This window comes from Mirounga angustirostris, unplaced genomic scaffold, assembly GCF_029215605.1.
Source record: "Mirounga angustirostris isolate CCGP_5_RB_7025 unplaced genomic scaffold, mMirAng1.0.hap1 SCAF_4, whole genome shotgun sequence".
In the NCBI taxonomy this organism is placed as follows: domain Eukaryota; kingdom Metazoa; phylum Chordata; class Mammalia; order Carnivora; family Phocidae; genus Mirounga; species Mirounga angustirostris.
In genome coordinates, this window is record NW_026991712.1 from 60,142,030 (window position 1) to 60,154,568 (window position 12,539).

At 39.5% G+C, this 12,539-nt stretch overlaps 1 protein-coding gene across 1 annotated transcript in view; it reads left to right on the top strand.

Moving 5' to 3' along the window:
* TRPA1 (transient receptor potential cation channel subfamily A member 1) overlaps positions 1-12,288 on the top strand; it is a 52,559-nt gene extending 40,271 nt beyond the window's left edge. The window contains exons 21-27 of the mRNA XM_045898994.1: positions 1,105-1,274; positions 2,802-2,931; positions 3,329-3,511; positions 5,696-5,764; positions 9,635-9,745; positions 11,333-11,430; positions 12,078-12,288. Coding sequence (XP_045754950.1) covers positions 1,105-1,274; positions 2,802-2,931; positions 3,329-3,511; positions 5,696-5,764; positions 9,635-9,745; positions 11,333-11,430; positions 12,078-12,288 — 972 coding nt within the window. The remainder of the gene's footprint in view (positions 1-1,104; positions 1,275-2,801; positions 2,932-3,328; positions 3,512-5,695; positions 5,765-9,634; positions 9,746-11,332; positions 11,431-12,077) is intronic.
* The last annotated feature ends 251 nt before the right edge of the window (positions 12,289-12,539 follow it).

The window sequence follows — 12,539 nt, forward strand, 5'->3', positions numbered from 1 at the left end:
ATTGCTTTCTTAATTAGAATGCTTTTCTTTATTGGATAAAATTTCAAGTTATAAAAAAATTTGAGAACACTTTATAGTGTAATTTTTACTTCATACCTTATTTTTTGTTTTAATGGGTGGACCAAGTTCAGATCAGACTCAAGAATTACGTGAGTTATCTACAGGTCCTTACTTTGGCTAATAAATGGCATCAATCTTTTCTCAGTGTGGAGGTTTAAAGTCTTTTATTCACTTTTTGGGGTTTTTTGTGCATCTTTTTATAAGATACATATCTTGTATACAATACCTCATTTTATGTGAAAATTTACTTTGTTACATAAGCACATTGATATGTGCATTAAAGAATGTTAATGATAGTTACAATGCTTCACATTTGTTTGATATACATTGCAAGTACTTATGTGTGTGTGTGTATGTAGTTGCAGTAAATTGTCACAATTCTGAGAAGTAGACTATATTGTTCCATTGTAGCTTAAATGATTTAGGGCATATTATTTAATCTTGTCATAATTTTCATTTTTTTTTTTTTTTTACAGATTATAACCTAAACTATAAAGTTATATGATTTCTCTAACAGAGTTGGTCTCCACATTTTTTTATTGATACTAAAATCATCACCTCTATAGGAAATTTAATGTCCAAAACATGAAATCTTTAAGAGTAGGAAATGACGTCAAATTTTTGCAGTCATTAAGTCTTAGCACAGGCCTCAAACCTCCTTAGAAGCAGCTTTAGTTTATTTGTATCCTGAGAAATTCACATGTATGTCCTTACACAGGCATAAAGGAATTAATTAAACCAACCGGCAGCTCCCCAGGAATTTCCTTAAGAAGGAATGGGCTCTACAGAAAAAGCCCAGGAAATTGTAGAATTTCCTTAGGTATCAGATTCCCAAAGTGTGCCAGGTCAACAGAAAAGGCTGGGCCACCTCCAATACTGGTCCATACCCAGGGCTCTGAGTTCAGTCGAGGATGGCAGAAGCTGGCTCCTCGGTCCTAAACCTCTCCAACTGCAGTGTCACAAAAATGTTGCGTGTGTGTGTGTGTGTAACATGCCAGGTCTTGGTCTCTACATGTGGTAATTCTGAATTCTTTTCAACCCCAGAAGAGGAACTATATTTTGGATCATGCCAATGCAGTTGAATGGATTATCTATACAACAAGCATCATTTTTGTGTTACCCTTATTCATTGGTATACCAGCTTCTCTGCAGTGGCAATGTGGAGCGGTTGCTATATACTTCTACTGGATGAACTTCTTATTATATCTGCAGAGGTAAAGCCAGCTTGAATGATTTCTATATCCCTTAGGTATTTTTAACATTAAAAGAACTATTTTAAGTACCATAAATTTATAATTGGCTCATTCCTTTTCCAATTGTTTTAGACTGTGCAGATACATTTTATGTACTATTAAGGAAAAGGTGAGAGAGGTTTGGAGCTCAGAGTATAGACCAAGAATTCTTAACCTTGGCACTACTGAAATTTGTGGCTAGGTATTTTTTTGATGTGGGGGGCTGCCCTGTGCATTGAAGAACGTGTAGCAGCATCCCTGGCCTCTACTGACTAGATAACCAGTAGCAACACCCCCACCATGTGACAACAAAAAATGTATCCAGATATTGTCAAATATCTTCTGAGTGGCAAAATAGTCTGCGGTCAAGAATCACTGGTCTAGACAAATCTAGGTTAAATGTGGGGTTTAAATTGGAATAAAAGTATTGGTTATTCTTGGCTTTGGTATTATTTGCTAAGCATTTACTTTAGATTAAAACAAAATGAAGAGATAGGTATGGGAAATAATAGTGATATAAGAGACAAAAGAAGTTCAAAAAACCTAATTCTAGAGGGGGAAAAAAGACTAAGCTCTCTTACCTCCCACACTTGCCAATGTTGAGATAAAGTTATTTCATAAAATCTTTACAATAACGAGATAAATATTACAGTATATAAAAGAAGAAAATGAAGGGCTGAGCTAAGTAACTTTCCCAGGATCTCAGCTAGCAAGCAGACATTTTACCCACATCTTTCTAACTCCAGGGACCATGCTTTTCCTACCATATCATCTGCATCACTGTTTACAAGCACAATGTTGTGTGGTTGAGCCCAGCCGCTTGGAAAGGACATGGTGTGGTGGGAAGAACAGTGGTCTGGAAGTCAAGAGGCTTCAAGGCAAGTCCAGGTACTGCCACTCCTTTGGCTTTGCCATTATCAGCGACCTTAGCGAGTTCCTGGACATCTTTTGGGAACTTAGTTTCTCTAAAGTCCCTTTCAGCTTTAAAGTCTCATGATTCCCCCTTTAACAAGCTGTCTTTGTCAAAGGAAATGTCCAAATTGGTGGCTAGATGACACATCCATTATCTGCCTAGCCATTTCACAATTTTGGTTTCTGGGAGAGAAAAAGGAAACCTCAGGAGGCCATGTAAATCATATGGGTGTGCCCTTCAGGTCTAGGAGCTCATTTAGAATCTCCACTGGATGCATCACATAAATCATCTTTAGGATCCCTTTATCAAGCTTTGGTAGCACTTTCTATGATCCTGGGAAGATTTTTCTCTCCTACTTTGTTTGAAGTGATACCTAGTGGTCAAGTAGTAAAACAAAGATAAACACTAACAAGAAGGAAAAAGAAAACCGTTTGACAGTTTGAAAATAAGACTACTGTTCATGATTTCTCATGTCTCCTTTTTGAAAGTAACTGGCCTCAGTTACTCATCTATGAAACATTGTACCTAATGCATGATGAATATTAACACTTTGACCAGAAAAGTAAATACATATTTTAATTGTTAAATTTTCCTAGATTTGAAAATTGTGGAATTTTCATCGTTATGTTAGAGGTAATCATGAAAACTTTGTTGAGGTCTACGGTCGTGTTTGTCTTCCTTCTTCTGGCTTTTGGCCTCAGCTTTTACGTCCTCCTAAGTTTGCAGGTGAGGCAGCTACATTAGTAGTTGATTTTGTTGATGTGAATATTGGGAATACATATTTATACTTAAATCTGAATGGCTTAGAAAATTAATAGTAACATAATTTTTTATCTGATAAAGTTGCCTTCAAATGATTTTTATTGAAGGAAAAAATATCGCCTAACTCAATGACTTTCTTCCATTGTCAAAATGTTTATATATATAATGCATGATGATTTGTTATAGATGCAGAAAAGATCTTGATGATTTTATTGCCAGTTTATTAGTTCTTATCACTTTCAGTAGCTATAGTCCTGTGACTTAAAAAAAGTAAATAAGATTTTATCATTTTACTCTTCAGGAAGTATTTTTTCGTTACATGCATTTTGCATTTCACTTTTACCTTACCATCTTTTCTCAGGATGCATTCAGCTCTCCATTGCTCTCTATAATCCAGACCTTCAGCATGATGCTAGGAGATATTAATTATCGCGATGCCTTCCTAGAACCGTTTTTGAGAAACAAATTGGCATATCCAGTTCTGTCCTTTATACAGATTATTGCCTTTACCATGTTTGTCCCAATTGTACTCATGAATTTACTTGTAAGTAATTTGTCCTTATATTTTCTGTTTGTTGATCATTTGGAGCATTTAGCAATGAAAATTATTCTTAGCCTCCTTCATCTCCCTTCATGAAAGTCAAAAGGGACTATTATAAAATCCATTCATTCAACATTCATTTAGTGCTGGGGGTGTGCCAGGCACAGCATGAGGCCCAGGGGATGCCAGGATGCATTCACTTGGCAGATACGAAGAATCTAGACACTGATCCAGGTGCTGGGAAATGGTGGTGAATAGAGCAATACCCAGTCCTTACATTATAAATTAGTCATGAAGTTAAGTAGTAAATAAATAAATATGTAATATAATGTCATGGGGATGATAAATGCTATGAGGAACTACAACACTGAAGAATAAGGAAATAAAGATGAATGGTGTGTGCTGCTCTGGAGTTGGGGTAGGGGGTCAGAGGTTGGGCAGAGATCTTGGTGGAATGAAGGATTAAAACCTCATCTCTGCCTTTAAATTTCTCATTGACCAGAGATTCAAGTGGGGAAGAGCCTCTCAGGCACGCGGACATCTGTGGCATTCAGGTGCCATCTCTAAACCAGTCACAGGCTAACATCCCCAGCAGACATGAACATGCCCTGCACAGAGAACCTGCTCCAGCCACGAGCATCTTAGCCAATGCAGGCAGAAGTACATCCCAGGTCCATGGAATACCCGAGCTGACATTACAGTGCATTTTTCCCCCCTTATTCATTTATGTAAACATGCACACATTCAATACACTTTTACTGAGTCTGACTATGCACCAGGAATTGTGCTATACAGTGTTTCTGGAAAGAAAAGAAAAGATCGACTACTTAATGTTTTGATTCACTTACTTGATGCAACTCCAGAGTTTTATTTTGATGACCTAGAAAAATAAAGGACAACACGAAGAATAATAAAGAATGACATAAAGCCCACATTTTTCCCTTAGAATCCCTTATGTTTTAGAAGATAATTATCTAGAAGAGGATTTGGCCTAACAGTAGTATATATACATTGGTGCCATCTCTACCTGCACGTCCTAGAAGAAAATCAAACCCAACAGAGCCAAGACTGTCAATGTTTTCTTTCCTTCAAACTCTGCCGATGCCTCTCAGTAGCACCTTCCTGGTCATCTCAGATCATTGGAAGATACTTTAGATTCAGCTCTGCCCTTTCCTCACTTCTTCCAGTAAATATTTGCCTCTTATGCCTACTTCCAGTTGGCTTACACCCTCATGGTTCCTCATCCATATTGCTGCAGTAGCCCAAAGAGGCTATCTTGTCTCACTTCTCTAATCCTTCCTGCAAATTGTCACCACAGTGATGTTCTAAGTGATGTACTTGTTGACTATACATGGTTCTCAGTGCTAGTCTGCACACCCTGGAATATACTCTTTCAGTGCTCATTCACTCAGTAGCTATTTTGTGTACCTACTATATGCCCTGTATGGTTCTAAGCACTGGGCATACAGTGGTGACTTGGACAGACCGAGCCCTTCTCTCATGCAGTTTACTTGACTTTGAGTTTTTGAGAGCACCAGCATCCAGAAGGCTGGTTCAGCATAGGCAGGTACTGATTGTCTAATGAAATAGGCAGCAGCTAATGTAAGTAAGTGAATTTAATTTGGATTGAGTGGAACTGAGCTGACGGGTTCCCCTCACCTAATTCTATGAAGCCATGGAGTTCTAGACAGAGTTACTGTTTTTGTTACCAAAGCCACACCCCCCCTTGCAGTGTACCCCTTCCTGCCAAACCTATGTAAGGTAGACATTTCTGCTTCGCCTCAGTTTGCTATTTAACTTTTCCATGTTGTCAGGTCACTCTTGTTTACCTTAGATGCCAAACTCCTGCAGTTTGCAACCACGTTGCATGGCTTACCCCAGTGACATTTGATATTCTATCACCCCTATCGTCTGCAAAAATAAATTTTTATTTTAATTAAAATGAATTTGATTAATTGCTGTGTCCTAATTTTTTAGGATAACACTCAATGAATCCATCAGCGTGGCTACCATTGTGACAAAGGTATATAGGCTTTGCAGTTTGCTGCAAGATGTGTTAGTCATGTGTGCTGAGGCCACTACTAGGCAATTTACATGCTCACTCCCTCAGTGCAGCCAAAGAGATCTTAATGCATTTTGAGGTGAGCCATCAAGCTGGTAATGACTTGGTGCTATGTTGTACTTCAGATTGGTTTGGCAGTTGGTGACATTGCAGAGGTCCAGAAGCATGCATTGTTGAAGAGGATTGCTATGCAGGTAAGTACTGTATTTATTTAAAACTTCCTGAAATTAGCACCATCGTGAGTATTCATGTATGAGAATAGCTGATTTCTGTGACCAGTTATTTAAAACTGACATTTCGTTAGGGCTGAGAAGCACCACACCTTATAGTGCCTGTCATGCACATTCCCTGGTATACCTGCTGTAGTCAAAGGATCAGAAATGAGGAAGAAATTTTCAGAACAGTATCGGCAGAGGAACAGAGAAATTATCTGGGCCTCTTTTAATGTCAACATGTGGCCAACCAGGTAGCTAGCTGCTAAATAAGAATATGACAGGTGTGAGGTATTCTGTCTTGTCATAGCCCCACTGTTCCAAGGATCTCCTGATATTCTGGCCATAGCCTTACAAGCTTCCCACATCATGTGTTATATTGAAGTGTTCACTGCATCCATGAGATTTTGTCCCTTTGTCACATCCCTTACATTTTTCTAAATAATTGGATGTAAAATTTGCTTGACTCAGAGGCTTCTGGATAGGTCCTTGGCTGTTGAATCTTGTGAGGTGGTCTCCTATTACACAATGCAAAACTATTTCTATGCTCTTATTTGCATTGTCTTTAAATTTCAGATTTGAATGGGAATACTTGATGCTTCAAAAATATCTGATGACCAGTTGAACATACACATTCAGAAACTTAGGCCAGTTCAAGAGAAAGACCAATTCATGATAAGATTTAACTTTATCCTCTTCACTTTTCTTTGTCACGCTGCTTTCTTCTCTCTCACTCATTCAGCTATCCATTAGCATATGTTTATTTCTGAAAAATGCTCCAGTACATGGTATGTGTGGAGCACAATACAACTTAGCATGAGAGAACACAGAACCCCAGCATAAACTCACCCAGTTACTTACTGACTTTAATAAGTAAAATTAATCTAATTAGCACATCAACTGAACATTCAGAGTATAAAATATCAAAATCAACTTAGAACTATCCTTAAACTCTTTTCTGTGACTAAGCTGTACATTATACAGAGAGGGCTTGGCACATTTAAAGAACAAATATATATAAATTAAATGGTTAAAATGTTAGGTACAGAAAATGAATGCAAACACAGTTAAGGAAATGCTACATGAAAAGTTGGCATGTGAGCCAGACAATGAAAGATAGGATTTAGAGGAGCAGCGAGGCCAATCCAGAAGGGCCGTACCCGGCAGGAGCAAAGGGCTGAAGGCAGAATGAGAAGTGGCTAAGGAGGGGTGAAGGGCCACCTGGCCTGGAAGGATGGCTCCTTAGGGGGCACTAAGGCAGCTCAAGACGATTGAGGGCTTTATTAAAAAACAGCACAAGAAAACCTTAGCTTTTTTTTTTTTAAGATTTTATTTTTGAGTAATCTCTGCATCCAACCTGGGGTTCGAACTCACAACCCTGAGATATAGAGTCTCGGTCTCCTGACTGAGCCAGCCGGGCACCCCCGAAAACCTTACCTTTGAAAGAAAGGGCAGTAAATGGTGGAAGTGCTTCAAGTTATTTTGTTAGTGAGTGGGACGTTACTATCAGCTCTTCCAAAGAATGAGAACAAGGTGAAAGTGGTATATAAGATGCTCTGTTGTTATCTCGACTTAGTGGAGAAAGATTAGAGGAAGGAAGAGCTAACTGACCAGTTACTACTGTAACAAAAATGGAGTGCGGGACTCGAGGGAGGTGGGTGAGGAGAGGAAAAGCGATGTATAAACCTCTTCGCAGGCATGTCGTCAGTGCTTCATAACAACTCTTGAAAAGATCAAGGAAAGTAAATAAAAAGAACGATGTAAGCAACAGCCCTACATAAGACTTCTGGGGGAAGCCCACTAAACTACAGTGTCAGTACAGTTGATATGAAAAGCACAATTCTGGGACGCCTGGGTGGCTCAGTTGGTTAAGCGACTGCCTTCGGCTCAGGTCATGATCCTGGAGTCCCAGGATCGAGTCCCACATTGGGCTCCCTGCTCGGCGGGGAGTCTGCTTCTCCCTCTGACCCTCCCCTCTCTCATGTGTGCGCTCTCTCTCACTCATTCTCTCTCTCTCAAATAAATAAAATCTTAAAAAAAAAAAACACAATTCTATACTAGATTTGATCTCTTCCCTGAAACACGACGGCACAAGGGCCTATAAAGGAAACAGGCAAAGCAAGTGCTCCTGTGTTATCTGTGCCTTGTTTTGGATCACGAAGAGCATGGACTAGAAACCCAAGAAGCCATTCTCTTATTTCCCCTAAGTTGTTGTTTAAGCAAATCTCTACAACCATGTACAACTCTGTCAGACATACAACCTGAGTCTGAGGCCACATCAGAACCGGAGCATAAGGGGACGGCAGCAGCCCTTTCACAGAGGGACATTTAGTCTTCTTTCAGACCCTTATAAGTGGGGACAGAGAGGTCCCTGGGACAGCGCCTGCTGGGAGCTGTAACAGTTACTCAAAGACACGAGTCATGAGTATTTTGAGGAGCTTGGAGCGCTTTAGTTTTCAACATGAGTATCCCCGCTTCCGGTTCAGGCTGGCAGCTGTAGACCCCACACATGGACAGACATCTGCACATCACAAAAGGAGAGCCACGGGGCTCTCTTACCTTCAACATGGGAAACCCAGCAGGTGGAGGTGCAGATGAGCCCTTAGCCCAGAGGAGCCATGCCCAGTGGGTCCCAGCAGACCCACCAAGGTTGGACTTGAAGCTCTGCTTGCCTTCCTCCCCAGGACCATACTGGAGCAAGGAAATCTGGCAGGTCCTATGTAGAAAAAGGACAGGGTTAAGACACACCATGTGCTTTGTCTGTTGGCAGGCACTAGACTTGAATAAATATTTTTCAATCACATAAGTGAATGATAACATATGACCTCTGGAAAAAATGTGTATTGCAAGAGGAAAGGAATATTGCCCTTAAGACCCAAGGGAAAAAGGAACCTTGGAAATTATTTATTATAGAAACCCAAAGAAAATATCTAATTGGTGTTGTGAATAAAATACAAGAAAATATAGCTGTTCTTGAAACTGGAACTAGTACATAGCACGTTAAGTGGTGGTAAGTGTTATAAAAATAGGGAAGCAAGACACAGAGCGTGTTGTGTGAGAGAAAGGCTGACATTTTAAACAGGTGGTCAGGGAAGTTCTTACCATCTCACCATTTGTGGGTGTGAACGACTGAAATGCCCATGTATGAAAATGCCTATGGTCTTAGCAAACTCACCTACATGGTGATTACAATAAACCCATCTAAACAACAGACACAAAGGACTATAAAAAAAAAAAAGTGGAAGAGAAAATTTGGCAAACAGAAAACTAAATATCAACTCAAGGTAAATCTGTTAAATGAGACAAAAGATTGTATCTCTGAAAACAGAAATTAGACTCAAGATATGTCGCGGATAAACCATTTTGCACCCGACAGCACAGTGTGAAAAGTCGATGAAGTACTACCCTTCGATGTGCCAGTTGCGGTCCTTTCGCTGGTTCCTGTCGTGGTCCTCCATCTAAGCATGGCTTCCTCCCCTGTCGCAGGTGTGCATCATGCCCGCCGCACAGCCTGGCTGCGTGCATCTTGTCGTACGATGCCCCAGAGTATGGGCCGAGTCGTTGCCGTCTGATGTGCCCACTGTCAGCCACGGTCCCTGAACAATGAACATCTGCTCACTTACACTGAATTCCTTCAGTAAACAGTTTGCCCCAGCTGCAGACTGCTGCCCCTGTCTTGTTAGTGGATGAGCTGAGAGACAGCAAACCTGGCCAGCCCAGCTGCTTGTGCATAAAGCCGGACACAGGAATCAGTTTTCAGTTTGCTGTACTAACAGCAGTTGCTTTTGTGTGGTGTAAACATTCCAGATGCTTATTAATGATTCCTCTCAATAAATCCAAACTGTACTTTAGGTGGAACTTCATACCAGCTTAGAGAAGAAGCTGCCCCTCTGGTTCCTACGCAAAGTAGATCAGAAATCCATCATTGTGTATCCCAACAGACCCAGATGTACAGGGTTATTAGTAAGTACATGTGAAAAATATCAGCATAAATCACGCAATACCATTTGACATTCATTCATTGTGTTATCCCTAAAGGTACCCTTTTATAGACTTTGAGTCACTGTACCTGTGGAAAAGAAGTAATTGTGATTTAAAAAAGTAAGTGCATGATTAACCCACAGTGAGAATGTGATGGGCAGTGTGAGGGAGGCATTTGTCCTACTGGCTCATTCACAACATTTGTGTTGAATGTGTACCACATCCCTTTGAGAGTGGATGGGTGGTTGGGTGGATCAGCTGTACCCTATATCTTTTTTACAGTGTACCTTTTTGCTTTTCCTAGTCACATGCCACTTACATATATGTGAAAAAAATGTGTCTATGCAAATATAGAGCACATAGGTACATATACACATGCACGCACATGCATTGGGAATGTACATAATAGAAAATGTGCTAAGTGTCGAAGACTAAGCAAGCCACTGCATTATAATGGAAAAGGGACCATATTAAGAGAAGTACTGGATGCTAATCCTGATCATGCCTGGGCTTCCTCATCTCTCTATGAATATTCTGAGTTCTTTGCGTGTTAATTTTTCATTGTGTAGTCATGAAATGATAAAGTCAGTCTGAGTATCACCTTAGGCTTTATTCTAACTACACTATTTCCCTGTTCAATTTCATTCATATCCATGGTTGCAACTATTCCTAAAATACAGAAGGCTCAGCAATTGATTCTCTAGCCTAGAGCTCTCTTTGAGGTCCAGGCTCCTATGTCCAGCTCTCTACCTGACATCTTTACTGGTATGTCTCAAGGTACCTCAAATTCAGCATATTCAAAACAAACTCATGCAAAAGAAACTCACAATTTTCACTCCTCACATGTTTCACTCCCCCTGCAGGGAAAGAATGAAGAAGCCTCTTCTCTCTCCAAAGTTTCTTAATGTCAACACCATTTGCTTGTGCAAGATGTCATCCTTGATGTCTCCTTTTCCCCACTCCTGACCCCTCACACCCAGTCACTCCCAAGTTTGGTTGATTAGGCTTCCTGGGTGGCCTGTGTGTGCTGCCATCTTCTTTTGCCTGGACTCCTAAAATTGCCTCATTTCCGGTCATTTCATATCTGCCCTTGACACATTCGTCTACCAATGGTTTAAAAGACACTAAATTTTAAAAATATATATTAAAATAGCATTTCAGAAATGTCCTCATGGGAAACTCAGTTGTGTTGCATAATGGTGCAGTTTTAGAGAACAATTAATCCTATATGGAATACCACCACTTATAATGAGCATTTTTCATGAGAAAATATATGATGATTCAGTTATACCTTTTCATAAACAATCTTCCACTCCAATTTTCTCCTTCTGTATTATCTATACATCTTGTGCTTCATTATGATATGCATGATTCATTTTATAGCGCTTTATAGGTCTGTTTCTGTCAACAGATTGTGAGCTCCTTGAGGGAGCTCAAGCTCAACAGCTATGTCTTAGCTATTTGTGGTGCTAGGATGCCTGGTTCAGTAGCTGAATCATGGGTACACATTCAAGAAATAGTTCCTGAATTGAGTTCAACCTGAGTAACTGTTCATCTTTTATCCCACAGCGTATATTTCATTTTATTTTTTACATCAAAGAAACAAGACCGGAAATTCCAAATGTTGACACATCTCTAGAAATAGAAATATTGAAGCAGAAATATAGGTATGTGTTTTTCTTTATATCTGTATTTGAGAAACTTAAAACTTTTAAATAATGATGTATAGTGTAAGGTTATATTGTATATTTGTGTTTATCTCATATTAAGTCATGCTTTAGTTGACTGATGTCATAGTATATTGAGAATCATGAGAAATTTTTTAGACCCAACAACTTATTTGCTGCAATTCACCAATCAGTTCTGCCAGTCAGTATCTTAAACTGCATTTCCATGAGCCATATGAATTCATACATCAAAGCTTTGAAAGATTTTCAGGATTCCTAGAGAAGCTATGCTGTGTCCAGTGGTTAAGCATGAGGGCTTTAGAGTTAATTTACCTGAGTTTAAAGCCCTATTCAACTGCTTACTAACTCTATGACCTTGGGCAAGCCAGTTAATCTTTCTGTGCAAGAACATTTTAATCTTTAAAATAAGAACAAAAATAAACTGGCCAAGAACTAACAGTACAACCTTAAGAAGAACACTTAAACTTAAAAAATGTGTATTGCTTAGAAGGGTTATGACTACCATGAAGCTAAGACCTGACACAGCCCATCTGATACAGAACACTTCTCGTAATCTAGGCCTCTCCGCACTCAAGGACTGAAAAGATCATTGACAATAAATTCATGAGACATATATATCCTTTTAGGCTGAAGGATCTCACTTCTCTTCTGGAAAAACAGCATGAGCTTATTAAACTCATCATTCAGAAGATGGAAATCATCTCTGAGACAGAGGATGAAGATAATCATAGTTTTTTTCAAGACAGGTTTAAAAAAGAATGGTTAGAACAAAGGAATAGGAAGTGGAAATCTGTGTTGAAAGTAGTAAAGACAAAGACACACAGCCCTTCAGATTAGCCTGCAGTAGGTCTTCCTGGGGGGGGGGGGGGCAGTTTGCATGACCCTGCTGGGTCCAATTTCCAGTTTGACAAAAGTGAGGAAAAGGCAGAAATATGATTCTGATTTCACTACATGTGAAAGGATGGTTCCTGTATTCTTTGTAAAAGTATGTCTTTCTATTTATATTTTATGCCAGTTAGTATGTATAAAGAATATCCTTGCTACTAAATTCAAGTTGCACTTCTCATTATCTGAATGGGTAGAAAACT